General features: G+C 64.1%; 1 protein-coding gene across 1 annotated transcript; it reads right to left on the bottom strand.

Moving 5' to 3' along the window:
* Positions 1-1,251: 1,251 nt before the first annotated feature.
* On the bottom strand, positions 1,252-20,832 carry AACS (acetoacetyl-CoA synthetase). The gene is made up of 18 exons (XM_045845489.1): positions 20,604-20,832; positions 17,888-17,991; positions 16,613-16,733; positions 15,552-15,665; positions 11,246-11,343; positions 10,478-10,592; positions 10,245-10,326; positions 8,550-8,697; positions 7,142-7,222; positions 6,465-6,589; positions 6,101-6,165; positions 5,843-5,965; positions 5,334-5,447; positions 4,574-4,699; positions 4,298-4,367; positions 3,832-3,890; positions 2,860-3,062; positions 1,252-2,384 (listed from the first exon to the last, which is right to left on the bottom strand). The coding sequence occupies exons 1-18, from the start codon at positions 20,734-20,736 to the stop codon at positions 2,247-2,249; spliced, it is 2,019 nt and encodes a 672-aa protein (XP_045701445.1). The 5' UTR covers positions 20,737-20,832; the 3' UTR covers positions 1,252-2,246.
* Positions 20,833-27,826: the final 6,994 nt, after the last annotated feature.

Raw genomic sequence — 27,826 nt, 5'->3', positions numbered from 1 at the left:
GGTCTGCAGATGGTGAGACCGGGGACTAACCCACACCTTCCCATGGGCCAGTGTCATCACGGGGTCCTCGTACGTGGTCAGGGAGGGAGGGTGAGACACCACGGGATGAGGGAAGGGGCCAGCAGTCAGGACGCAGCGGCTGGAAAAGGCAGGGAGCCGACCCCCCCAGAACCACCGGAAAGCAGGCAGCCCGGCCGTCCCTGGGGCGTCAGCCCAGTGAGAGCCCGGTCGGCAGCTTCTGCCCTCCAGGACCACTAACAGTTGGCGTGGGCTTAGGCCACTATGTTGGTAGTGCTTCGTTAGAGCAGCAGCAGGAGACGGATACAAAAAGGGAGTAAGAGCTGTTTCAAAACACGCTGACCGCCAGACTCCCTTGCAGCTAGGGGCGCTCTGCGGCCCACTCTGGCCATGGTGCAGAAGCATGTGGGTGCTGGGTGGGTTTTCCGGAAAAGCCCTCGTTCCGCTAATAAAAAAGGGACAGGCAGAGGGGGGTGGACCTTTGTCCTCCCGCCCAGCCCTTCTTCCACCCAGAACCCGTGGGACGGCAGGGGCAGGAGACAGAAGAGGCTGGGCACTGCAGCAGCAGCCACCCCGGGACAATGGCTGGCCTCCGGCGTCCTGGGACGTGAGAAACGCCAACCCCGCTGGGCTGGGCCTGGATTCTGCGACCTGCAGCCAGACACAGCCCCGGGGACACGTGACCCTGGCAATGACAAGGTAAGTGTCGTTGTCCAGAAACCAGCCACAGGGGAGCCCAGGTGAAGACATTATCGCCCTCTGGGGTGTGGCTTCCCACTGAGAAGCACCCTTGGGTCACTGGTCAGCAGGGGCCCAGGAAATGCCCCAACCGTTTGGACCGACCACCTCCCCCGGAGCACGGCTCCCAGCTGGCCCATCAGCACAGCCAGCCCCCTGCCCGTGGAGCCAGCTGCCCCTCCAGGGAGCACACGCCGGCACACTGCATGTGTAGTATGTGCACACACACACACAACACACACACGTTTTTGTTACTGCGTTAAACTCCTCGTGGCAATTTTCCCCATATGTCTTTGTTTCATTTTTTAAAGACTTTATTTATTTACTTTTAGAGAGGAAAAGGGAGGGAGAGAGGGAAACATCAATGTGTGGTTGCCGCTGGAGCGCCCCCTACAGGGGACCTGGCCCACAACCCAGGCCTGTGCCCTGACTGGGAATCGAACCAGCGACCCTTTGGTTTGCAATCAGGCGATCAATCCACTGAGTCACACCAGCCCAGGCCCCATAAATTTTTATAATCAGAAGAAAGGGGATTCAAAAAAGGATTTCATTGTGCTCCATTTTAAAAAATATAAAAACGAACATCAGGATCACAGGAATATTACAGGAATACGCTGAACTGAAGAGAACGTACAAACCAACTGGCTGTCAACCCTGTGACGCGACCAGCGGGCGCTGCAACACCTTCCCCAGGTGCAGAGCCCTCGCGCAGAGAAGTCCGTCTCCTGGGATCCAGGGTGACCGCCGCCGGGGGGCGGGGAGGCCGCCCACAGGTGGACGTCCAGTCCTCCGAACACCCATGCACCAGACGACTCCCAGGGGAGGGTTCTCACCGGCCAACGTCCACGCAGCGAGGAGCCCCCGTCACGGCAGGGGACCCGCTGGCTCTCCGAGGGCAGCGCCCACCGTGCGGCCGGGCAGGCGGACGCGGCTCCGCCAGGAATGGCATGTGTCTGGTCACCACACAGAGCATGGCGGGGGGCAGGAGGGGGCAGTCACACTGGACCACGCCCTGGAGACAAGTGACGAGCAGGGGAGGACGGACGGGCCCTGAGGGACGACGGCCGGAGCCGGAGACCAGAGTGAAGGGAGGACTGATCTGCACCTCCACGGGGCACAGTGGGCCCATGGGGGGGCGGGGGCGCCGAGGGCGAGACGGCCCCTCGGGGCTGTGCTGTCTGTCACCAGGGGCCAGGCCACGCCGTACACATGACTGAGCGTCTGCCGCCAGTCCTCCTGGGCGTGCACACCGGAGCACATGTGCAAGGTCGTGCTCCCACACACCCCCACACACTCCCACACACTCCCACACACCCCCCCTGCCGGCCCCCAGGTCAGGACGGCGTGCCGCGTGCGGCAGACCGGGCACCCCCACTCGGACCACAGGCGCAGGGGGGCAGGGGGCAAGCCCCCAGAGAGCACTGGGGCGTCCCAGGACCCTCCCGCACACACCGGCGCTGCGGCACCCACGCGGGAGCAGGGGGACGCGGTCAGAAGCCCTGCAGCTCCGGGAGGTGCCGGTACAGGTCCAGGGTCTCGGGGTTCGAGAAGGCCCCGCGGGGGTCCACAGCCTTCCCGGCGATGACCTGCTTCACGGCCACCTCCACCTTCTTGCCGTTGAGGGTGTACTGCCGGGGTGGGAGAGAAGACACGGGGCCGTGTGAGCCGGAGGGGAAGCCTCCCTCGCTCTGCGCCCGGGTGCGCGCGGGCCGGGCAGACCGACCTCGGCCCCCGGCCCCCAGCTCCCAGCTCCCGGCCCCCAGCTCCCAGCCAACTGCGGCCTCCAGGGCACGGAGAGCCCACCCCCAAGGCGAGCAGGGGGCCTTCCTCCACCGGTCTCCCCATCGACAACGACTTCCAGAGCACACCACAGCCGCTGCGGGCCGGCCTGCTCACCGCCCCCCACCAGCAGCAGCAGAAAGCGCTTTATAGCGCGATTTAGTAAAGGTTTTAAAAAAGGGATGGCGAGGAAAACAGGACTTGTTGCCAGGCAACGGGGACCACCCCCACACACAGCTCCAGCGAGGCCCAGGTGAGAGGCCAGGCGCGTGGGCCGGGCGTGGGGGGTGTGGGGGGGGGATGCGGGGGCCCGCGGGGCCGTACCGGGATGCCCTGGGTCTCCAGGACGAGGCTGGGCACGTGCCGGGCGGACAGGCCGGCGCGGATGGCGTCCCGGATGCGCTTCACCAGCTCGGGCCGGAAGCGGTGGCCGGAGGCCATCTTCAGGAAGAGGACCACCCTCTCCTCCCCGTCCTTGCTGTGCTGGGGGACGCAGAGGCTGTCCGCCACCTCCTCGAAGGCTTCCACTGCGGGGACACGGGAGGGCATGCTGCAGCTGTCCCGCCCGGCCCCCGAGACCCCGAGGGACGGAGGGCAGGCCGTCTGCCCTCCCGCCCTCCCGCCCTCCCTGGACGAGCATCGGGGGAGGGGCACAGGCGGACGGTCACCCCCCGCCGGGGGCACAGGCAGCTTCAGCTGGAGCGGGACGTTCTGCCAGGGGCCGCGTGCAGCCCTTCCTGCACTCGTTGACTTAAAGACACAAAGGAAGCGTGACCCCGTGGCAGGGCTGCTGGGAGGAGCAAGGCTGGAGAGAGCCAGGGCTCCCCCACCGGGCCGCACAAGGCCGCACAAGGCCGCACAAGGCTGACCTGTGGCCTGAGCTGGGCATTCTGAAGGCCCCGGGGGAGCTCACTGTGCAGCCGTGAGGCCCAGGGGCCCACACTGCCCTCAGCGTCCCGCACGGTGCTGTGCGACCTCCAGCAGCCGTACCACCCCACCATGCTTCCGTTTCTTCTCTCGTAAACAGCAGACGCCACCGACCCCTCCCAGGGCTCACCGTGAGCAGGGACCGAGGCAGGGACGGGGACAGGCCACGTGACCTTAGGAATCCCCTCCTGGGGCGTCACGAGCTATGCGCCACGTGGACGGGGCATGTCCCGAAAAGGGCGAGCTCGTGAATGTCTGACTCGAGGGGGGTGGGGGGCCAGTGTTCCCCCGAAGCCGAGGCCTCTGGAAAGCTGGGGGCCCCTCCCTTCCCGGGTGACCGACGACAACCGGGAGAAGGGGACCGCGTACCGATGTTGTAGATCTCCGAGCTGCCGAACCGCACCCCGTTGGGGTTGAGCGTGCCGTCACTGCAAACGGACACGAGGTCGTGAACACGCAGCAACACCCGAGCGGGGCGTGTTGTGGAGGGGGCCCCGGGGTGGCATCACCCCCGTCCGCACGGCAATGCCAGCACCCGTCACGGAAGGCTCATGTCCCCACCCCTGACCCCGACCAGCCACCCCCTCTCTCTGAACTCAAGGCCAGAGGCCGGGGCAGCGCCCTTCATATGGACACACCCGTCACCTCCCCGAGCCTCCCACCTGTGCGTGGGCCCCTCCCTCCCAGCTCTGCTGCGGCCCCCAAGACCCACAACCCCCACCGCATCCCGGAAGAGCTGCCGCCCCTGTGGGCAGTCACTGGCTGGGCCTTTGGCACGGGCCTGCCCCCCACGCCCCCGACCACCCGGGGATGTGAAGCCGACCGCGACCCTCACCTCCGGCCCAGCATGATGATGCCCCCGGTCTTGGGGTTGATCTGGCAGTAGTCGCCGTGCGCCCAGACCCCTGCAGGGGCAAAGCACTCGGTCACCCCAGAGCACAGGGTCCCGGCGGCCGGCCGGGCAGACGCCCACGGCAAACACGACAGCAACGGGACACTCATCAGTTCTGCACCACGAGTGCCACCAGCAGACACAGTGGACGGGGGGAGGGCACGTGGTGGGGGGCCCACATGGGGGGCGGGGCCCACGTGGGGGGGGCGGGGCGCGCACCCGGGAACCTGGAGAAGTAGGCCTTCCGGTACTTGCTGCCGTTCTCGTCGTTCCAGAAGTGCGTGGGCTGGCAGGGGAGTGGCTTGGTGCACACCAGCTCGCCGCTCTCCCCCCACACGGCCTTTCCTGGTGTGGGGGGGTTCAAGGGTCAGCTGGAAACTTGCCTCGGCCACCCGGTGCGGCCCCCTCGGTGGTCGTTCCCTCCGCCTCGTGCCAGCGGGGCACACGTCACCCCCCTCCCGCTCAGACTCGGGCGAGGATTGCGGTGGTGGCAGCCGAAGGAGGGCGAGTCCCTGAACGTGGGCGGTGCACACGCCACACGCCCCGCGCCAGGCCCTGCTTGGCACTGGGGACACGAACAGGCTTTGCTGACGCACGGCCACCAGCCATGACTGACCCTGACACCAAAGCCTGTCCTGGGCCAGCAGAGAGGGCAGCGGGGTCCTCGGCTGGCAAGGGCGGCCTCGGCAACCCTTCGAGGCTCGGACGCCCGGGGACGCCTGCCGCCCGCCTCTCCTGAGCGCCCAGCTCTCCGTCTCCGCTCCAGCCCGACGCCTCCTGCTCGGGTGGGCAGGCCGCAGGGGCTGGGGCTGGGGCTGGGGCAGGGGCTGGGGCGACCAGGGGCTGTTCCACCAGCACCCAGGGACGCGGGTCTGCCCGCGACAGGGGCACAGACACGGAGCGCAGGCAGGCGCCCCCGCCCTCCGGGTCGCCGCTCACACCGAGCTGCAGACAGAGACGCACAGCGGGGCGGACGCACCTTCCTCGTCCCACGCCTCCACGGCCATGGCCAGGTTGCGGGCCTGGATCTCGCCCTTGTGCACCGGGAGGCAGGGGTTCTGGCCCATGAAGCAGGACAGGATGTCGGTGCCGCCTGTGACAGACAGCGGCAGGGGGTGGCTCGGCGCTCAGAACGCAGACACACGGCCGCTGCCTGCGTCCCTGCGCCAGGAGAGAGAGCCCCGCCCCCCAAGGACGGGCCCCCCCTGCTCTTTCAGGCAAGCCCTAACAACTCCAGGAGAGGGGGAGGGGCTTAGACACGGGCCGGCCTCGCCTCCCGCGCCCGGTGAGTGTTTCTGACCGAGGGTCCTGCCGGCGGAGACCAAAGCCGACGGCCACCCGCACCGAGGTCAAGACCCAGGGTTGTGGGAACCAGGTGCTTCACCCACCCACCCCACCCGCCCCACCCGCGGGCACTGTGGGGCCGGAGGGCACACACACGGGCGCTCACGGGCCCTCCCGGGCACCCGCGCGCAGCAGAGGCCGCACCTGAGATGGAGCCCAGGAGCACGCTGCCCTTCACGCAGCGGTACACGTACTCGTAGCTCTGGGCCCTCAGCGGGGAGCCGGTGGACAGCACGGTGCGCAGCGTCTGCAGGCTGTGGGTGTCCACTGCGGGGAGGGGGGCGGAAACACGAGCCCCGCTAGCACCGCCGGGCGGGCCGGGATGTGGGCGGGGGGGTGGGGCGGGGGGGGGGTGCGGCCTCCCTGGCCTGGGCCGGGGGCCAGCGCTGCGGGCACACTCACCCGGCCTCAGCTTCCTCTCTTCCAGAACCGCCAGCCACTTGGCCCCCGTCCCGAGGACGGTGATGCTGAGGGCACAGGAGGGACAGAAGTCACCAGAAACTCCGCGGGCCCTTCTGAGGCGAGCGGCCCGCGGCCGGTGAGCGGGCGTCACTTTTCTGGGTGGGGCCGGCACTGCGCACGTGGCCGGGGGCCGGCCCGGGCCCTGCGTCTCCTGGCGCCCAGCAGGCAGCGCGGGCTCCTGGGCAGCGGCCCTGCTTCCAACAGCCGCTTCCACGAGGCCCGCCCCCCCGCCACCCCGTTCCCCTGCGCCCCGGCTGGCAGGCACGGACAGGAGGCAGGCAGGCGGCCCCAGCGCGACACCCACCCGACCCTGTCGACCAGGTCCCAGAGCACGTTGGGCGTGGGCAGCAGCGGGGAGCCGTCATACAGGACCACGGCCGCGCCGGTGGCCAGCGCGGACACCATCCAGTTCCACATCATCCAGCCGACCTGCAGCGGACGGAGGGAGGCGCGGGGCGTTGGCCGAGCCGGGGGTCACAGGCTCCTGGGGTCTCGGGGGCCACTGTGCTCCCTCCCGCCCCTGCCCCAGGCAGCTGTCTCTCCCAGGACACCTGCCTCAAGCTCCCGCCCCGCTGGCTGACGGCAGAGCTCAGTCACGTGACCCTCGCCCCTCGCCCCCTAGAGGCTGCACTGTGTCCCGGGCTCTCCGGGCTGACCCGGGCTCCGGCAAAGCGGGGGCCACGGGGTGCGGAGACTCGAGTGGCAGCAGGGGCAGGGAGCAGGGCAGCAGCAGTCGGAGAGGCGGCCCGGCCAGCTGAAGCTGCTCCGGTGCGGCCGGAGGGCGCGGGCGCTGCCTGCTACTAACCGTGCCGCCGCGGGAGGCCGAGAGGCGAGGGGAGACTGCAGCGAAGCCGGAGCAGCGAAGCCGGAGCCCGGCCACCCTGCAGGAGCCCGGCCGCCGAGGAGGGCGCACAGGCGGGCGGGCAGGAGCCCCATGCCGAGCGCAGGCTTGCCCCCGGGGCGTCCCCGGGGCCCACTCACCGTGGTGTAGTACAGGATGGTGTCGCTGCTGGTCATGTCCCCGTGCAGGAGGTGCTCCTTCAGGTGCTGGATGAGGGTGCCCTGGGGAGGAGAGGCCATGAGCCTTCCCCCTCCGCAGTGGCTGTCGCCCCCGGCCCCGAGGCCGGACTGCGGACGCCCCTCCTTGGCCCCGAGGGACCGAGCCCGCCCTTCAGCCAGGCCCGAGGATGGCAGCGCCCCGCCACCGGCAGTGGAGCCCCGGGGTCAGGAACTTCGGAGGCCGAAGCCAGACCCGCGGTTAGAACCGACCTTTACAACAAGGGACCCTGGTCGGACCCCACAGGAAGGAGAGAGCAAGCCCACTGGAGGAGGCGATCCCTCTAAAGGCCCAACAGACACCATCCTGCCCACGAATTGGTTTTGTGAGCAAACACTATCGCACCTAACGCCTCTCTCCGTCCCTGTCCTAGAAAGTGACGTTTCCGCCCCCAAAGCACTGAGAACGGAGCCCAGCCAGACGGGTCGGTTCCTCCTGAACGTCTGCACTTTTGCTGTGCGCGTCCCTCTGCCTGCAGGCTCCTGACCCGTCCCCCCACGGCCGGGCCCAGGCCCCGCCCAGGCGGCTGCACCCCCTCTGCAGGGAGCAGGGGCCGCAGCAGCCCCGCGGAGCTGCACCTCGAAGCCCGAGGCACACGCCCGGCCCAGCACCCAGGTCTCTCACCCCCACAGAGAGCACCCCGAAAACAAGCCTTCGGCCCGACGTCCCCCTCCCCCTGCCCAGGGTGTCCGGAGAAGCTGCTGCCGTGCCGGAAAGGACTCCATTGCTATTTCCCAGCCTGCACCGCACCTGGGCCTCGGTGGGTCTGCGCCGGGCTGCAGCCGAGCGCGGCTGGCTCTGCCCGTCCTGAGGGGGACACCGTGAGGGGCCACATGAGGCCCCAACTGGGTCAAACGGATATGGCTCCTTCATGCGGAAGGAATTCGAAGGGCTCCCAGGCGTGGGGAACCCATAAAGCCAAATGCGCTAGACCAGGAGAAGTCCTACATTCCGTTCTCAAGCACCGCGGCTCGGCAAGCAAGGGATGGACAGCAGTTAGAGCGCGAGGCCCCCACTCGGGTGAGACTCTTCCTGGGGGGGGGCGGGGGGGGCAGGAGAAACGGCTACGACAAGGCGTGACCAAGGCGGTGCAGGGCTCCCCTTCCTGCCCGCCGAGCCGGCAGAGAGCGCCCGGGGGGCTGGGTGTGGAGGGCGCTGCCCAGCCGGCCAGTGGACACGCCCGGGGCCATCGGAGCAGCAGCTCCACGGGCCTGGAGCGCTGTCCCCTGCCCGAGGTGACGGCCCCACAGCAGCACTGGGCACCCGGTGCTGCACCGCCCGCCCCATCCGGGTCTCCGGGCGGCACCCGGCGCCGCGTGGGCGGGGACCTACCCCGGCCGAGTGCACCATGCACTTGGGCGCGCCAGTCGTGCCCGAGGAGAACGCGATGAAGAGCGGGTGGCTGAAGGGCAGCTGCTCGAACTCCAGCTGGGGCGCCTGGTCCCCCTTCCCAGCGGCCAGGAAGTCATCCAGGAACACGCTGTGGGCAGAACGCACAGGTCAGACCAGGGCCGCACCCTCCCGGCCGGGACACAGCCCTCGCTGCCTCCATCTGGCTGGGCCGGGCCTGGGCACCGGGACATGGGCCAAGGGGCAGCCAGGGGGCAGGAGGTCCCCTCTCCCAAACTCAGGCGGACCGAGGGGAAGCCCGGGGGAAATTCCAAGTTGCCGTGACAGCGCCACGGCCAGGGCAGGGCAGGGCTGCCCCCTCCTCCGGAGATTCAGTACATGAACGGAGGCGGGGCTCTGAGGGCCGCCACAGTGCTGCGGGCACGCCCCCGCTGCGGGCACGCCCCCGCTGCGGGCCTGAGTCCGGCTGTCCTGCACCCAAGACGCCAGGGCTCCCAGAGGACAAGTCCCAGCCCCCAGGCCTTCGCATCCCGACACAGGGGCCCCTGGGGACCCAACCCACCCCTGCCGGCAGCTGTCTGCCACCATCACTGGGAGCTGACGAAAGCACTCTGCTCACAGCTGGACTGTGAGGAAAGGACTGTTACCAGCCCATTTTCCAGATGCGGAAACCAAGGCACGGAGAGGCTGATCACCTGCACGGGGCCGCGCAGCGACCCCTGAACCTGAGCGGTCTGGCTCGAGACCACGGCCCTCGGACAACGGTCCCTTCGCCTGCAGCGACCTCTGGCTGCTGCGACCCTGGCACCCGCAGCTGTGCCCAAGCCCTGCTCACCTCTCCACGTCAGCTCAGGGGCCACCTCTCCCAGACCCCACGAACAAGCAATGACACTCCCTTCTCTCAACTACCCGGAACTCCCTGCGCCCCCGCAAGGAGCCAGCCCCGCGGGATCCCTGCTGCACCCGTGCAACCGCCCCCCACACTGCAGCGGGGACAGCGGGCTGGGGGGAGGGCCTCCCAGCGAAGGAAACCAGGCCTGACCTGGGAACCGCCCCCCACGGCTGTTCCAGGAGAGAGGACAGCAGTGGGACTCGGAGAGCCTGGGGGCAGGTCCACCTCTGCGCGGACAGACGTCCCCTCGCCCACGTCTATCACAGACCGAGCTGCTCACGGCTCTGCCCGGTGCCCGGGGCGCATGGGTATCAGCGTGTGAGTGTCGGGAGAGTGAAGGAAGGTGCTGTCCACAAAGAGGACGAAAATAGGTTCTAAATGGAAAATACGTGTGTGTGTGCACGTGTGTGTATTGGCACACACACATACATGTGTGTATACATGTGTTTGCAGACATGGGTGTGCACTGATGTGTGTGCATGTGTACACATGCGTTACTTAGGTTCGCCAGTCCCAGGAGTGGGGCCTGGCACACACCCCCCCCCTGGAAAGGGATGTGGACAGCAGGAGAGGGCTCCTGGGACCTTCTCAGTCCTGACGCTGACCCGCCTTGTGGCCTTGCGGGGCTCAGTCTGGGGCCTCAGGCGCCCGTCCACCAAACGCCGACTGGACCACAACCGCCTGCACCGCTGCCCCAGAACGTGAGAGGAGCCCCCGAATCCACCGCCGGGCGGCCCCGCGGCAGGTCCCCCCTGGGGCCCGCAGTCAGCACGCGGCCGACTCACCTGTTTGGGATCTTTGAAATGTCTATCTTCTCTCTGGAGGCGATGTAAGGGATCACCACCACCTTTTCCAGGTCTGGCAGCCCTGAGGAGTGAGGGGAGCACGCACATCACGGCCTCCGGCCACCGGGGCCGCACAGGGGTGCGTCCGTCCGTCCCGGGTGCCCGTGCTGCCAGCAGCGGGCACAGGCCCCGGTGTCGCCGGGCCGGCCGGCCGGGGCGGGGCGGCCACGCACCTCTCACGACCTGCTGCAGCTTGTCCAGGTGGGCGTGCTCCTTGCCGCTGTACACCACGGCCTCCACCGAGAAGATGAGCTTCGGCTGGATCTGGGAAAACCGGTCCAGGACACCCTGGGGGCGGAGGGAGACGTTCATCACCCGCCACCCGAAGGCACCTCCACGGCCTCGGGCCCACGGCCCTGTTCCTGCGCCCCCGTCTCCTGGCAGCCAATGAACACAGCCGAGCAAAGCGCGACACGCGCCCAAGGGGACCGTCACCTCGGGAGGAGCCGGCGGGAAGGAAGGGCAAACCCCCGTTTCTCCGAGGGGCAGCTCGGGGCGGCCGCACTGCCGCGCAGGCCCCGCCTCCAACACGCGCAGTGGGGCCCGCCTTCCTGAGGGGCGGCCCCCGGCTCCAGCCGAGGGGGGGCCTCAGGCCCGCGTGCTGCCGCCCAAGAGCCAGCCGTCCAAGGGTGACAGGCGGGAGCCCCCCCGACAGGCCTTCCCTCCTGCCCTGCCGGCTGTCCCCCAGCGCGGACCCCGGAGGAGCGGCTGCAGAGACAGCCCCCAGAACGGGGCCCCGGCCCCTGCCTCCCCGCCGTCAGGCCAGCGCAGCTGGTGCTGGGTCAGCTCCCGGGCTGCCCCGGGGCCACCTCCTCCCCGCCTTGCCGGCCACACAGCTCCACCGGGAGCTCCGCCCTCACGCCCCTGCACAAGCCATCCGGCGGGCTGCACCCCGGGGCAACAGAGCCCAATCACCCCCTCCGGTGGGGCCCCCAACTCACAGTCACGCCAAAGTCGGGCGACGTGGAGCTCCAGATGGCGCCAATGCTCGCCACGGCCAGCATGGCCTCCACGGCGTGCTCCCCGTTGGGCAGGTAGCCTGCAGGGGACACGGGGGGGCGGGGGGGAGGGCTTGGGCTCAGGGCGTATCGGGTGCATCAGATCCCCAAGGGCATCCCCCACGAGTCAGGCAGGAGTAGGGAGTGGGGCCAGCCTCCCCTACCACCCCCCTCCCCAGAGGCCGTGACGCCTCCCAGCTGGGTGGCCGACCAAAGCTCCCCACAGCCACTCTCAGGGTCCGACCAGAGGGACCCGCAGCCCTACAGGACCCCACCCCGCCTCCTCTCCCCCCACGTCCGGCCACACGGGGCTCGGTCACAACAGCCTTCCTCTGCGTCTGCGGCTGCCCCCGGCTGCCCCTGCCTCAGCCGTGTGCGCTGCCCCAGCACTCCCTGCTTGGGGCATGCTCACCCCTCAGCTCCTGACTCGAAGGGAACTTCCTCAAGGAAGCCTCTCTGTGGCCACTCCCCAGGCGCAGGTGGCCAGGACAGTCACCCACAGAGCACGTTGTATTCCTCCCTTACCAAGCACACCACAACGATCCCCCATGTATGATAATCACGACGGGCTGGTCAACACCTGGTTCTCAAGTGACGGCAGAGACCGCGTCCATCCTACTCTCTGCTCTGCCGTGCCCCGCCTGTCCAGGCCCTCCCATACTGGCCTGTCGGCTGCTGGTGGATGGATGAACGGACAGATGGATGATGGATGATGGATGGATGATGGATGGTGGATGATGGATGATGGATGGATGATGGTGGATGATGGATAGACGGATGGACAGATGGATGATGGATGGATGGTGGATGGATGATGGATGGATGGTGGATGGATGGTGGATGGATGATGGATGGATGATGGTGGATGATGGATGGATGGATGGATGGACGGATGGATGGACAGATGGATGGACAGATGGATGATGGATGAATGGATGATGGATGGTGGGTGGACAGATGGATGGATGGACAGATGGATGGATGGACAGATGGATGGATGGATGGATGGATGATGGAGGATGGATGGAGGATGGATGGATGATGGATGGTGGATGATGGATGATGGATGGATGATGGTGGATGATGGATAGACAGATGGATGGATGGATGGACGGACAGATGGATGGACAGATGGAGGATGGATGGATGATGGATGGTGGATGGATGATGGATGGATGGATGGAGGATGGATGGATGGACAAATGGATGGACAGATGGATGGATGGATGGACGGACAGATGGATGGATGGAGGACGGATGGATGGACAGATGGACGGACAGATGGATGGATGGATGGATGGACGACAGAGGGAGGGAGGGGTGGCCGACGACGGAGAGCAAGGAGAGGGGAATGGAGAACGCGAGCAGGACCGCACGGACACACACAGGCCTCCAAGGGGCGGAGGAGGGGCTCAGGCCTCCGTTGGGTCAGAGGCTGGGCTTTCGCCGAGAGACAGGGAACCTCTAGGGCCAGAGAGACTCCGGTCAATTAAGCGGACCGTCCTAAACGTCCAGAGGAAAGGCTTCGTGCACCAGGCACCGGGGCAGGAGGGCCAGGGCCAAAGGCCTTCCCTGAGCAGGGCTCCCGGGCTGGCCGCCACGCCCACTGGGCTCCTCCCCGAGAACCCCGGACATGCCCCCCGCCCCTCCTTCCACTGCTCCGGACCCCCCTGGCCAAGGCAGGGGCGCCTCCATTACTTCGGGGCTGCGCTGCCTCTGCCCGGCCCGGCCCCAGCGTCTGCCAGGCGGGGCTCCCCCCAGCATCTGGAGTGTGGCAGGTACCGGATGTTTGCTTTGGGGGTGAGGGCACGCCAGCACCTCCCGATGGCGCACCACCCAGGGACGCTGCGCGGCCCAGCTGGATGGTCAACCGTGGGGAGGCGACACAGGAAACCGAGCCAGGAGCAGCCCTGACTCCGTCAGCGACGACGCCCGGCAAGCATCTGCCCACTTAGTCCTCCCCCAGAACTGCTCCCTGGCGCTCCGCCCCCAGGGAACGCCCAGTCCAGTCCTGCAGCCACCGAGCACCAGCCTGGCTTTGAAGAGTCCAGGCCACTGGAGCCCCTGGGGTCCCCCAGAGCCAGCACGGCCAAGGGGGCTCCACAGTCCTCCCCGCACACCTGCCCTCGGTGCCCCTTCAGAACTCAGGCTTCAGAGGAGGCGTTTGAAAATGAGAACCGGAGGGAAGAAAAAGCTGGAGAAGAACCTTTCAAAATCCCTTTTCTAGACCTTGGAAGGGTGCAGACTACACTGGACCCAAGATGCTGAGGCCTCAGCCACGACAATGCCGCTCTGACCGCCGGCCAGCTCGCTCATTCCCCCCAGAAATACCCGTCATGCACCTGCCACGTGCCAGGCACTCGGTGCAGGTGAGACATGGTAGTGACAGGACGCACGGCCCCTGGTCCCAGAGGGCAGCCACGCACACGCAGAACCCTGCGGTCTCAGGGGGGCGGCAAGGAGGCCAGGAAAGCAAAGCGGGGCACAAGGAGAGCCCAGCACCCGGTTTCTCCATGGGGCTCTCTCTCCAGGGACAGCCCCTGAGCAGGAACCATCGGAACAGAGACCCAGATGACCCAGGGCGAGGCCACAGGTGCGCAACAGGCCATCGAGGGCGAGACGGGGCAACTCGGCGTGTCCCTCACCATCGGGTCACCCTTTCCCGTCAACTCCCTCCCTGACCAGGGCCCGGCCGCCGACCCCGCATGGCCGTGGCCGGGAAAGCCGCCTCTGGCCAGCCGAGGACAAGGCCCCCAAAGTGTCCCCAGCCAGGTCTCCGCCCTGTCCTGGGCCCCCACCCACGCCAAACCTCAGCATCAGTGGGTCCAAAGCCCCGCTCCACCCAGCACCCACCGGCGGGTGACAGACACACACAGCGCCGTCCGCCCGTGCCGTGGGAGACGGCGGGGCCGGGAAAGGAGCGACCTGCTGGCAGCCACCGCTGCGCCCACTCCGGCAGCGTGCGAAGGCGGCCGGACCGCGGAGCCGCGCGGCACGTGACTCCGTCTACTCGGATGGTCCTCGACAGACAAACCCCCAGCGCCGACCGTGGGCTGCGGGTGGGCAAAATGTTCTGGAATTGACTGTGGTGAGGTTCCCACCACTCTGAGTATCCTAAAGGCCACGGACTCGGGCACTTCCGATGGCTGGGCAGCACGGCGTGTGGATTCTATTTCAATGAGGCCGCGCTGGGCGGCGCACCAGGGGCCTGGCCTCGTGGGGCTCAGGGTTCGGTGGAGGGGCTGACCATCAAACAGTCACAAACACAGACAGACAGACAGGGACCACGCCGTTACCACAAAGGTCGGCAACACGACTCAGGGTCGGGGGTGCCGTGGCACCCCAAAGAGGGGCTCGGAGGGACACTCTGAAGAGGACGGGGCAGGAGGGAAGGAAGGAGCGGTGCTAGGAAGTGGGCTGACCATGGCTCCCTTCCCTCCCGGGCAGGCCAGGGCGGCGGTCACCCCCTGGGGCACGAGGCTCCTTCACAGCCAGGCTTCCCGGTGCCTCAGGCGAGCCCCGTCCCCTGTTCTGCGCATCCGGGTGAGCATCCAGGTGAGCATCCAGGTGAGCGCGCACCTTTGCGACGCCCCCTTTGGGGCCCCGCCCTCTAACAGCTGACTGCCTGTCAGACCCTCCCTTCAAAGCAAACAGCACATGGTCTTACTGACCTGTGACCAGGCCCCCGCCCGGCTCTCCCCCGCCTCCGGGAAACCTGCCGAATCTCAAGTGCACAAGAGAAACTGCAAACTTGGTCTCCAGTCAAGATCTCGGGCTTCAGAACAAAATCTGATTTCTGATCCCGGGAACTCACCTGCAGCGACCTCAGCGGCATAGCAAAATGCACGCAGAACCTCAGCCCCACCCTGGCCTGGAAACCGCCACCGGAAGCCCCCGCTGTCAGCTGTCACTGCCACCGGCCCCCCCTTGGGTGCCGGGGGAGGGCCAGGGCTGAGAAGCAGAACTTCTCTGCCCAGGAGAGACACAGCCTCTCTGCCGCCCCAGACACAGACAAAGTCGGGGCGCAGGCGCTGAAGCAGGTCGCACAGCCCAGGAGCCCAGGGCCCTCAGAGGCTGCCGAGGAGGCAGCACCTTCAGCCACCCGCCCTCCTCGTCTACGTCTGCTGCAGGCGCCACTGAACGTCACCACATGACTCCGGCCTCACTCCAAAGTCGCCCCGACCCCCCAGGCCACTCCCTCCGCCGCGGTCTCCCCCCACAAACCGGGACGAGCGCCCAGAGCACTCACCCACGACGCGGTCTCCTGCTATCACGCCCATCTTCCTCATGGCCGCCGCAAACAGAGCCACTTTCTGCCGCAGCTCTTCGAAAGTCACCTTCCCGATTTCCTCCTTGCCTTCCCCTGGAAGAGACAGAGGGGCGCAGGCTCGTTTGGGTGCCACTGCCCACCCCGCCGGAGTGTGCGCAGGAGGGGTGAGCCCGGCTGGGAGGGTCTGTGAGTAGGGTGGGGGCTGGAACACCTGCGCACAGCGGGGGCATGAAGCCCCCCAGATTGGAGAAACACGCAGGAAATGGGACAAGCACGTTCCGGGCCCCGACCAACGATCAGCCAGGGGAGGGCCCTGCTCAGGGAAGGCACCCACGTGCAATCTCAGTTTGACCCCTGGCTCGAGGGGACCTGGTCCCAGTGCAAATATGGGGTGGGGGGGGAAGAGCTCAGCACAGGAAGAGGCTCCGCTATTTAAAAGTCAAGCTCCGCAGCGAGAGGCGGGACGCAGTCACGCTGACCCCGTCACTCCCCCGCCTGGGTAGCAGGCGGGTGTGTTGCTGTTTTTAGGCATATTCTGTGTTTTGCTTGTACAAGAAGATTCATGTGTGACCTTCCACTGTCCTCAGGGCGGGGCGGGGGTCACCAGGTGCCCCTGCAGGGCCTGACGCAGTGCATGGAGCGCACGCAGGTGTGCCAGGTGTACCCAGGGGCCAGGAGGGAGAGGCGAGGGGACCCTGGCATGCGAGCTCTTCGGGTCACAGAAGTGCCGGTGGCTCCGTGTGTCAGCGAGGTTCTCGAAAGCGCCACCTCACCGTGGGGGTCAGTGGGGGGGCGGGGGTTGGTCCTTCGCGGGCACAGAGGTTCAGCGGGGGAGACGAAAAGCTCCTAGGGGTCTCTCACGCAGCGGCGTGAGTGCACCTAACGCCGCTAAGCTGTGCTTAGAAGTGGTTGAAAAAAATGTAGCATGACATGTTTTTTGCCAAAACCAGAGAGAGCCGGGGTGCTGGGGTGCGGCCTGAGAGTCCCGCCGGAGCCCGGGCAGAGGCGAGCGGGGCGTCGGGGCGGCCGCCGGGACTCACTCGCCACGTAGAGCGCGGCCTTGTCCTGGTCCTCGTGCCGCAGCAGGTTCTCCGCGTAGTTCAGGCGGCTGCCCCGGAACCACTCGGGCACGTCCGCCACCCCTTTGGACGTGTCCACGACCTAGAGAAAGGACGGCAGGCCATGGCATGGCCACGCGTGAGGTGGGCACGGTGAGGAGGAGGTAACCGCGGCCCCACCGACCGGGACGCCCGGCGCGTCCTCCGCTCGCTTTCCAGACTGAGCGCCGGGCCGGCCTGCACAGACCGCGAGGGCCCCGCTCGACTGGGCGGCACTGTGTGCCCGAGGGCCCGGAGGGTGGGCGCCGGCGTTCCCACCGCGAGAAAAAGGGAGTCCCCGCGCTGTGGGGCGACGGACACGCTGACTCCACAGCGTGCACGCGCACCAGATCACCCCGTCACCCACTTCGAGGACACGCAGTTGGGCCTGCCCGTTATTCCCCCATAAAGCGCTGACGATGAAGGCCAAGGGGAAACCCCGCCCCCACCAATGTATTTCTCAACAAATATTTATTGAGCACCTAATTCGGGGAGGTGCTGAAGGTGGACAGTAAATAAGGCCGCCCTGGCTGGTGTGGCTCAGTGGACTGAGGGTTGGGGTTAGGGGCCGGCCTGCGAACCAAAAGGTCTCTGGGTGGGTTCCCAGTCAGGGCCCATGCCTGGGTCGTGCGCCAGGTCCCCAGTAGGGGGCACACGAGAGGCAACCACACACTGATGGTCTCTCCCTCTCTTCCTCCTTTCCTCTCTAAAAATAAATAAATAAAATCTTTTTAAAAAGCCACACAATCAATTATACTTTGAATAACAGGACTTCCTTTTCCCAGCTATTTACTAATTGGTGGGTAAGGACTTAAAAAGCAATCTCTAAATCCAGGTTCACTGCTGAGAGTTTAAAAAACCAACAGCATGAACGCACACACCATAAAGTCGTCGAGCCGCACACTTGAAAGTGGCCAAGATGATAAATTTCATGTCACGTGCATTTTATCGCCCTTTTACAGCTTTTCAATAAAATCAACGTAAAACGATGCCCAACTGCTCAGGGTGGTCAAGCCCCCTCCCCGGACACGCGTCGGAGGGGCCAGAGCCGGCGTGGGGTTCGTGACCCCGGCACGACTCTGCAGCGCTGACCCCCCACCCCCGCACCCCACCGATGAGAGGCTGTAGAGGAAGAGACGACGCGGTGTTCCCAGACACCCACGCTTCACTCCGGACCACAGCCGGGAAAAGACAGTGCAGAACAAGACCCCCACTCACCTCGTCGTACATGCGCGAAGACACGATCCCGCTGAATTTCCAGAACTCGGCCCAGAAGTCCGCGTACGACCCCACCGACCACTGGTAGAGGTCGTGGTAGTTCTCTAGAGGCAGAACACAAGGGCGCAGAGCCCGGTGAGTCTCCGAGGGGCAGCCCCCGAGGCCCGGCAGTCAGGGGGCGCCCCTGTGGAACTGTGGGTGTGCCGAGCCACGCACAGGCACCTGCCGAGAAACGTCGGGGTGCAGCCAGCCCCCCGCCGCCCATCCCCAAGGGGAGCAAAAGCCATGAGGCTCCGTGTCTTGCCCGGCGCGCCTAAGAACAGGACCCAGGCGCCTCGGGGCCTGGGCTCCAGCCCTGGCTTGGCCGTTTAGGAGCCGTGCGACCTCAGGCAAGCTACCTCGGCTCGTACTGTGCCTCAGTTTCCCCATCCGTCAAACGGGGGTGATAAACAGAGCCCCTCTCCGCAATGCCACCGGGGGGCTTTGGTGGGCATGTGCACAGGAGGCCGAGAGCGGGCCCTGGACGGGGTCGGGCTGCAGGAGGGGTCTGCCACCCCTGCCCCAGACAGACCGGGACACCCCAAAGGTCAAAACCGGAAGCCTGCTGAGGCCCTCTCACTCCAGCGTGGTGTTGGGGGCAGGGGGGGTCATCTATTTATTTTGATTTTTGAGTAAGCGATCCAGTCCCGCGATTCAAAATCACAGAGGTATAGAGGGCCACACAGTAAACGGACTTTGCTGGCCCAGATGCCCCCAGTCACGGAGAGCAGCCCCCGGGAGAGCTCGTGTGCGAGGAAGCACGTCCCCCGCTCTGACCCCGCGCTCGGGGCACTCGGCCCCTTCACGCCAGGCTCTGACCCTGCGACCCGCAGAAAGTCCTGCCCCCTCGGGCCTCGTCCGCCTCCACGGGACAGACTCTCACAGGCTGGTGCCCCGCACACGGTCACAGCGGGGGGATGGCCAGCAGGCTGTGCGGGGCCTCCTCCAGCGGCTGAGCTGGACCATGTCACCGTCCTCGGCTGACCATAGGTCACCCCGTCCTCGCTGTCCCCAACCCTGGGAGCGGGGGCACACACAGAGGAAGGCTGCTGGCTTCTCTGGAGAAGGTGGAAATCTGGCTTTTCCCACGTGGTCCCCCAGCAGGGGAGCCACCTGAACTAAGCCCGCCGGGCCACCTCCTGCAACCTCGCACCCACCCTGGGACACACATGGCTTGCTTCATGGATGATGAAACAGAGGCTTGGGGCGATCCAGAGACTTGCACCTGATCACGCAGCCAGCCAGTGGTAGGGCCAGTTCCAACCCAGGCTGTCAAATTACAGCGTGGTCTCACCCGTCCGACAGGACTGCCCGTGGGTGAGATGATTTCGTAAACCTCTCAGCTACCGCCTGAAAGGCCCCAAGAGCGACAAGACCCATCTGCCTCCAGTTGCTCAGTCTCGGGTGAGCGGGCAGGAGGGAGGGGCACGGGGCTGCAGGGGCCGAGGGAGGGGGCTGGGTGGGAGCTGCCGGCTGCACCGTTCGCAATTCGTGGTCAGCGAGGAGCCACTGAGAGCCCGGGAGCCAAGGGGTGACAGACAGACCTGTGCTCCCAGCCCGCCCGGGCAAGGCACGCAGGGTGTGCTGAAGGCGGGAGGAAAGGCAGCAAGCAGGAAGACCAGCCAGTGTCCCGGGAAGAGATAACAGGGGCCCCAGGAGAGGTGCGGGTGCTGGCGCCGGGGTGGGGGGAGGGGGGGATGGAAGAAGCCGGTGTGGCTGGGGCGGACACCCTGTCCAAGCCAGATGACAGGTCACCACTTCTGTGAGGCTGACTGAGGAAGCGGATGCCACCAGCAGAATCACAGGAGTTGGTACAGGCAGCGGAGGGGGCAAGAGGGGAGGAAACGCCACGAAGAGCTGAAAGGCCCAGCAGGTGGGGGGACAAGCCGGCAAGAGCTGGGGGCAAGCACATGCATGCGCCCCCCAGAAACAGGGTCCTGCTCTGCCCTGCCCGTACCCAGCCTGGTGGCTCCGGAGGCCGAGGGGTGGCTGGGAGGAGGGCCCTCCATATGTGCTCAGGGCTGGGAGGGTGAGCAAGAGGGAAGGGCAGCCCCAAAGGCAGCTGCCATGGGACCATCTTTCTCCCTGGCGCCCTGAAATGACACGCTGGCCTTCTAGCAGGGTCAGCCGGGGGAGGGGTGGGGGCTCTTAACAAGAAACAGCATGAGGTGCGACCCCCACAAACGGAGGAGAGGAGCTGCAAGTCAGAAAGGCCTGTGTGCTCCGGAGAAAGCCAGGGGGCGGGGGGCGGGGGGCGCTGGAGTGCAAGACGGCGATGAGCACCTCACCTCACAAGGAGGAACCCTGTGAACAAGGGACAGCTGGGTGCAGGGAGGGACCCCCCCCAGAAGAGGACACCGCACGCGCAGGAGGTGCTGCAGTCAGAAGCCCAGCACTCAGAAAGTGGGGAGGTGATGCCCCGCACGGGCAAGGGGACAAACCCCCACAGTCCGAGGCGCCGCACCCCCTGGAGAGGGACGCAAGTCCAGCGGCTCCTCCAACCCCAGAAGAGGGAAACAACATTGGGAAGCCCTTCCAACAACTAGGAGGAGCCGCGAGAGCAACGTCCAGGAAAAGGGGGCGCCAGGGCCCCAGGAGGCGAGCCCGTCCGCCAGGGGAGCCCCTCGGATCCCAAAGGAGGTGGCCCGGGAGCCCCCTAGCAGCCACGCTCACTCACCGAGCTCCAGGCCGCAGGCAGCGCCCACGGCCGCCCGGAAGCGGTCCATCAGCGTGATCTTCTTGCTGTCCGGCTCCCACATCACCTGGCCCTCCAGGATCTCGTCCCGCCCGGCCCGCGGCTCCTTGGACATGGCTGCGGCTGGGGCGCGGCGGGGGCCGGGGCGCGGCGAGAGCTAGGGTCGAGGGCAGGTGGCTGCACACGCCGCGGAAAGCGCAACTGAACCAGGCGCGGCCGCCCCCAGTAAAACACGCGGCGAGCCCCGCCCACCGAAGCCCCCGCCCGCCGAAGTCCACGCCCACAGGCGTCTCCACCCTTTCAATTCGTCGCCGCTCTCGAGTGTAACCCTCCGCGCGTGCGGCGCCTTGCAAAGGAGTGCGAGCGCAGCGCGGCCAGGTCTCCGACCTGCTCCTCCGCGGCGGTTGGAGCGGCGCAGGCGCGTTGGGGGTGGAAGCAGCCCTGGAAGCCAGAGCAGCAGGTTCCATCAGGTGTTCTAGGTTCCCTCGTGATTTTTTTCACACTGGGCGCCTGCTGGGCGCCAGGCAGCCGGGAGCAAAGCAGAAGCCCTGCTGTTCTCTGCAGCACGGAAGGAGAGAGGGGCAGGTGTGCGGAGGAGGCGAGGCAGACCACGAACAAATAAACACGTCCCGTGTAGGTCGCACACAGGATAATAATGCTCACGGGGCCACACACAGTATACCAGTGAGCATCGTGATATACGTAGCAGAGGAACACGTAGAATACGGTTCGCGTGGGGAGAAATAAAGCAGGGGAAAGGGTAGTAGGTAATGTGGGAGGTTTCCATTTAAATAGAGGTGGCAGGGAAGATCCCACTGAGAAGGTGGCAGGGGTGAGCTGGCTCCCCCCACCCCCCACACCACCACGCAATGAGAATGGGAAGGTTTTGAGCAGAGTAGGAACGGGCTCTGACTGTGTTTACTGGTGGTACTCCTGCAGTATCTTGGTGCCCAGAGCTAGCAACCCTCCCTATATCCCTGCCGTAATTCGTTCTCCCAGCAACCCCACCTGCTCCCCCCCAAGTACAGTATTTTGTGGTGTTGAAGGTTTGTGAAGCCACCTCCCCCCTCCACCCCGACACAGTTTCCATCTCCCAGGCACCGCAAATAAGCACGGGTTCTCACTTAAACAGGGTGCTTACTCCATTGGCTGCCAGAACAGCCCCATCCACCGACCTCCACGCCCTAGGGCCGGGGGCTAGCCCTTTGTGAAGGTTCACCCCTTCTTCAGCTTCCAGAGGAGCAGAATCCTTGTCACACTGGTTCACCGCAGGGCTCCCAGCTGTGTTCGTGCGTTCATTCATTCATTCATTCATGCATGCATGCATGCATTCAGAAATAGCTCATGCATGCCTGCTGCGGACGAGGCTACGGAGCTCCTGTGTGGAAGGAATGAACCCAGCCCTCAGGGGCCACGGAAGTCTGGAGTCCGACCACTGGGTTGGCCAATTCTCATGGAACCGGGAAGGGTTGGGTTTATACACCCACCTGACGGCCACTTGGTTCATTCTTAATCCCTTTGGCCCCTTCACCCAGACCCGGGGCCCAGGGAGAGAAGGCGAGGTCAGTGAGGGAACTGGGCGCTTTGTCACCGCTCCTGGCACATGCCCCCAGACACACGAGTGTGCGGAGGTGCGTTTCGGGGTCCCACCTTGCTACGCGCCACTCTTCCTAACAAGATCAGGACGGCGGGAGGTGGAGAACAGATTTGAGACAGTTCTTTCCACTGAAAATAGGAACAGAGCTGGAAGGGTCCTGCTTTTCCAAGAACATTGCGTCACCCGCCTTGGTTAGCTGCAATCCCAGATCACGCTTGTCCCTGTTGCTGGTTTTTTTTGGTAAGGGGTTCAAATGGACACCCCACGTCCACCACACTCCTGACCTGTGCGTCCCCATCACACGGCAGGTGCTTCAGAACTTTCCAGAAAGAGGGTAGAAATTTGCCAGGCCAAGGACACGGGCACTTCCCTCGGAGCATGGACCTCCTCGTCATTCCTCGAAACCTGCCCTGCTAGCTAGCCCCTCCGTGGATAAGCCCACCCATGATGTTTCTCTCTCCCACCAGGGTGTGCGTTAAGTTACATTTACCACGTTTCAAAGTCCTCACTGTTCAGCTGGCCATTAACCAATGCAGCAAACTGGGGGAACAGGTTGAGTCCTCTGGAGTCTGTTGAAAGTCCTTTCATGGGTGGGGCCTGAGTGTTTGGAAATAGCCAGGAGTTGCCCCAGACAGGCCCACAGGGGTGGTCTGGAGAAGGCGAGGCCTCCCTAGAGGAGGAAGAAGCCGGGGTCAGGAGGGTTCACGTGCTTCTGACAGTGTGACATTCGTCCTCTTCGCAAAGCACGATAGTCTTTGTGCACTCAGAAACAGATGTCGCAATGCAGGCATGGCTGGGAAAAAAGCAAAGTTTCTGTCTCCGGGAGGGGGCTGGAAAATAGCCTGGTAGACGTCCAACACACCCCCCCCCGCCCCCGCTGAGAACGCCTGCCTGCTGCCACCTTCAGGGTGTCTCCTGGGAGTACGGTGCCAAGAACTGACTTCTAGAAAGTTCCCTCATAGGCTTGCACGGCCATGTTTTTAACTGAGCATTTGATAACAAAGTGAGAAGAGGCTTTGCTGTCATTGGAATGAATACGCCCCGACGTGATTAAATAAAATACATTTTATTTATCTTACTGATTAATGCATACCAACTCGGAAAGAAACTGCATTTTAAAATGTATTCGATGTTCCTTAATGTATCTGGAAAAATGTTAAAGTATCAGAAAATCCTACATTTTTTAGTTATAAGAATCAGTAAATGCCACTACTTTGGTCGTTCCAAAATTAGAACGTTTCAACCCAAGCCAAACTTTCTGCCTGGAAGAAATGTCCGAGCCAGAGAAATGTGAGCGAATGGCAGGCAGCTATTAAAGGAGGAGGCTCTGGGGTGGGGTTGCTGTTTACACCCGGGGCGAGTCCAGAACCGGGGCGGGGGCGGGGGGGGAGTTCCGAGTCAGCCTCTGCCGCCGTCAAGTGGTGAAGGACAATGGGCATGCGCGTCATTTCCCTCGTGATCGTAAGGGCCGAGGACATGTGAGATGGAGGATCTGTAAATTGAGTGCATTAAAAGCATCTGGATGCCCACGCCCCTTGGAAATTCTTTATGTACCCGCGGGGGATCAATATGCCCCAATTTAAAGGCCCACCAGTCTAAGCCAATCACAGCGCTCCCTTTTCTCCTTTGCCAGGGATTGGCGCAGGGTAACTCATGAGACCGAATTCTAGCCAATGAGACCAAAGGAGAGTGTGATGGACTGGGGGGCTCTGGGCCGGTTTTCCTCTGATGAGCCCGGTCCTTGGCAGCTGAGACAGACACTTCGCGACCCCCAGAAACAACGCTGCGGAAAGCGCATAAACACGGCGTGTCGGGGCAGAAGAGGGGGAAGCCTAGCCGCTCCGCTGGGCCGCCAGCGCGAGCCCGGGACTGGCCCTGGGCTTCTGGCTGAAGGAACAGTAACTGCCATCCTGGCTTAAGCCGCTGGCTGCCGAGCTGTCGTAACCGCTGCCAAAGGCATTGTAACTGAAGCAATCACCAAAGGCCATTTTTCTTGCTCTTTCCCCCCAGGGGACTCTCTTCCCTTTAGTACACCCATCGCCCCTGCTCCGAGATGGAAGGCTCTCGGTAATAACTAGGGAAGGTCCGAAACCCAAGCCGGGACCCCTGCATCAGCTCCTGCGTCTCAGGGTCCCGCCGGCCAGGGAAGATGAGAACTGAAGACTCTCCGCCCACGTGGGGTGAAGCGCCCAGCCCAGGGCTGGTCTCTGGGAAGAACCTTCCAGACAGAGTCACAGGCCCTGAGGCGTACTGGCACAGCCCAGTGGTATTGGCCACGTGGGGCCTTGGGAGGCCAGGGGTAAACTTTTGATTTTATTCAGGGTGTAATTACAAGCCCTTTGGAAAGTTTTGAGTGGGGTGTGATGTGACTTCGATTTCAAAGGGATGGGGTTGGGGTTGGGGTGGGCGGGGCACAATCAGAGGACCTCTTAGGGGGTTTTGCAAAAGTCCCCATGGGGTGTGATAGTGGCGTGGACTGGGGTGGAAAGGTGGGGATGGTGAGAAGAGGGTAGATGATGGGTGGGTGGGTGGAGAGATCTTTCAACATACACAGAGCCACTTTGGGAAGCAGAACCAAGAGGGCATGCTGCCGGGTTAGATACGCAACCTCGGGGCGCAGACGGGAGAACAAATTCTAGCGTAAAACTGATTTTCCCCAAGTCAGGACGAAAGGGGTAATGCAGTGGGGCTACGGGGAAGGGGAGCAGAGCAGACGGGCGAGACGCCGGCTGCCGCGCGCACAGCAGCCCCTCCAGGCCCATCCGGAGCGGGGGTGGGGGGGTGGGGGGGGGGTGGGTATGATTCCCATCGGACTCCCAGCCAGGCTCCCTGAGGGTATCGGGCCAGAGGGTGTTCGAGGACTTCTTTCCCCAGCCCTCCTGGGACGGTTGCCACAACCCTCCCCGCCCACCCACGGGCCTGCGGCGATGGGGTGCACGCCAGTTACCGGGGTGCCCGGAGCGATGTCTCAGAGTTCAAGCTCCCCACCTCCTCGCCATCCCCAAGGACAAGGCTGAGGAGGGAATGCGGCCTCCTAAGCCAGCATCTTCAACAGAAGTAGGGCGGGGTCAAAGCGGGGGAGCCACCCAGGGGAACGCTATTGCGCCTCGGAAGGGGCGCCCCAAAGACGAGCCAGCAGGACAATGAGTCTCAAAACCGTGATGCCGGGCAGAGGCGCGCACCAGGCCACAGACGCGCCTCAAGCGTCTGCTTCCTTTTACAACGAGGCCGGAAGCGGGCAAAACCCAGGATCTCTGGTTTAGGGACACATGCGTGTTAGAAAAACAAAGAGGGGCAAAAAAAAAATACTTCACTTTCAGGGCACAGGTTTCTTCTAAGAGAAGAAAAGGGGGTGAAATTGGGGAGGGGCTTCCAAGGTACTGGCCGCGCCCCATCAGACTGGGTGACAGGGACATGGTGCGTGCGCATTCTTTCCCAAACCGGACCCACGGACCGTGCTCCGTCTTTCCGCACACTTCTCACGATTAAACAAATAAATAGCAGCAGGGCCTCACGCCTCCGACGACATTACATTGAGGGTTGTTTTGCCTCACAACGGTTGCTCTGGAGCGAACACGCAAAGGCTCCCGGCGTGATCGGTACTTCCAAAGGTGCAGCCTCCGGCTTCAAACTTTCTCCGTCCTGACGCCCGGAAAGGGAGATTTCCACACGCACAGTCTGGCCGTGGGACTCAGTCATTCAACAGATTGCCGGTGACGGACAAGAGAGCCTACAGCAGCGGGTCAGGGACTGGGACCGGGAACCAGGCGGGCGCAGCGCACCCCTCCCCGCACCTCAGAGCTCACACGCCGGGCACAGACACTCCACGGTGAGGACACTGCAGGGGAGCACCCAGGGTCCTCTGGCCGGATGTTCCTGAATCGACTAAATAAAAATCTATTCATGGAGAGCATTTTCTTATAGTCAAGGAAAAAACTCAAAAGACTAGATGGTTGTTTGACTCTCATTCAAGAAGATTAAGCCACCAGGGATTGGGTTTTGGTAGATGGGTCAGTCGGGCCAATTCTGCAAATCCAGTGACTTGAGGATTTGGCAAACCGGCCTTCAGCAAACTGGTTTTCCATGCGTCAGACCCTTTCTGCTTGAATCACCTGACACAGACCTTGGCCATCGGGTCAAGCGTCCCCCCCTCTAACCGGACCTTCCCCGGCCGGCCAACTCATTAAGCATTCCTCCCACCGCCTTCCCAGGCACTCAACCCGTTATTTCATTTTTTTTTTCCTTGACAGGGCAAGACAGTTATCCTGATCGTCGTCTTCTGTGCCTGCCCTTGACAGCGAAGTTCTGGGGAAGCAGGGGTAGGTGCCAGGTGGATGCATTCTCCCTCCAGCTCACTGACACCGGCTGCTGCAGGCTCAGGGGACACTCCGAGGAGGCGCCTCCCCACGGCCTGCCTTGATGTGGCTTCCTCCTCCTCCCTTTCTGCAGAAGACAGGCTTCCCGAGGAAAGGATCATGAAACATAAAGAGTCTCCTGTGTGTTCCTCCGGCCCATCTAGTATAGGAAAGCGCTAGAGGGTGTAGTAAGATGCAAAGAAGTCTCATTTCCACTCGCATACACACTTCCCTTTTCCATGCTGTGCCCACCCCACCCCGGGCTATGCACGTAGTAAAAGGCCTCTGGAGTGCCGCTCCTCCTTGGAAAAGCCATCCCACCTAAAAGGAGAAAAGCGCCTTTTTCGGGTGGTCTTTGCCAGAGATAGCGTGACCCCATAGCGCATGACTGACTACTCTGTCCTCAGGACTAGAAAGTAATTGGAAACACCCTGAAGCCACAGAGGCTGGGAAAATGTACGAAATGGGACCAGCCAGGCTGCAGGGGCTGGACCCTGAGCCTACAGATAACATCTGGGCAAACTCGAGCCCACTGGATGCAACCAACCAACGGAAGCATCCAGTCTGTGTCCGCTGCTGTCATGCGACTGCAGCCCCTTGTCCTTCCTCGTAGCAATCCAGGGAAAGCTCAGAGCCCTAACCCCTCCCATCTGGTGCCCTAACCCCTCGGGGCTGCTGCATTTCTCTGGAGCCTAGCCTCTTTCCTCCCTTAGAAAGCAAATAAAGGTTTGCTCTGGGCTGTCATTGTGAATTCTTCCACAGCCCGCGTCACTGGCCACCCTGATACCACCCCCACCCCATTTTATTGCGTGTGGGTGCGATTCAGAATCGCAGCCGGATAGCTCCTCCACCCATGACCCTGTTGGTATCCACAGCACTTATCAGCATCTGAAAGCAAGTCCTTGGCGAGCCTCCAGCACGCTGCCGGAAAGCGCTTCACTCCCGCCCCGCCCCGCCCGTCTGGTTGGTTCACCAGCCACTCCCGGGAGGTCCGGCGCACGGCAGCACCTGGACAGACGTTTTGGAAAGACGAACGACCTCAGGGCGGAGGGGTTCGGCATCTGTCCCTCTTGTGTCTACTGCAAGTCTATATGAGCATGTCTTGGACATTTTGGGCAATTTAAACCTTCCCTTTATTTTTTACGAGCGTCCTTTTATGTATTGAATTTATTTGTATTCGTGATTCTCTGGGTGTTTTTGTTCCTTCGTTCTTTTGGATGTTAAGCAAGAGTTTGAGTTTGCCGCAGGCGTCC

The sequence above is a fragment of the Phyllostomus hastatus genome, unplaced genomic scaffold (genome assembly GCF_019186645.2).
Source record: "Phyllostomus hastatus isolate PE091 unplaced genomic scaffold, TTU_PhHast_1.1 phas_contig_1162, whole genome shotgun sequence".
Classification (NCBI taxonomy): domain Eukaryota; kingdom Metazoa; phylum Chordata; class Mammalia; order Chiroptera; family Phyllostomidae; genus Phyllostomus; species Phyllostomus hastatus.
Note: the sequence above shows the minus strand (reverse complement) of the source record. Positions and strands in the feature narration are given on the sequence as shown.

Bases quoted from the DNA above. Each gene is read 5' to 3' on its own strand.
- AACS (XM_045845489.1), bottom strand. From the start codon at position 20,736: ATGTCCAAGGAGCCGCGGGCCGGGCGGGACGAGATCCTGGAGGGCCAG. The intron at 10,593-11,245 runs GTGAGTTGGGGG...CTCCGCCCCCAG, and splicing joins CGCCCGACTTTGGCGTGACT to GGTGTCCTGGACCGGTTTTC. The intron at 6,166-6,464 runs GTGGGTGTCGCG...CTGTGCCCTCAG, and splicing joins GACCTGGTCGACAGGGTCGG to CATCACCGTCCTCGGGACGG.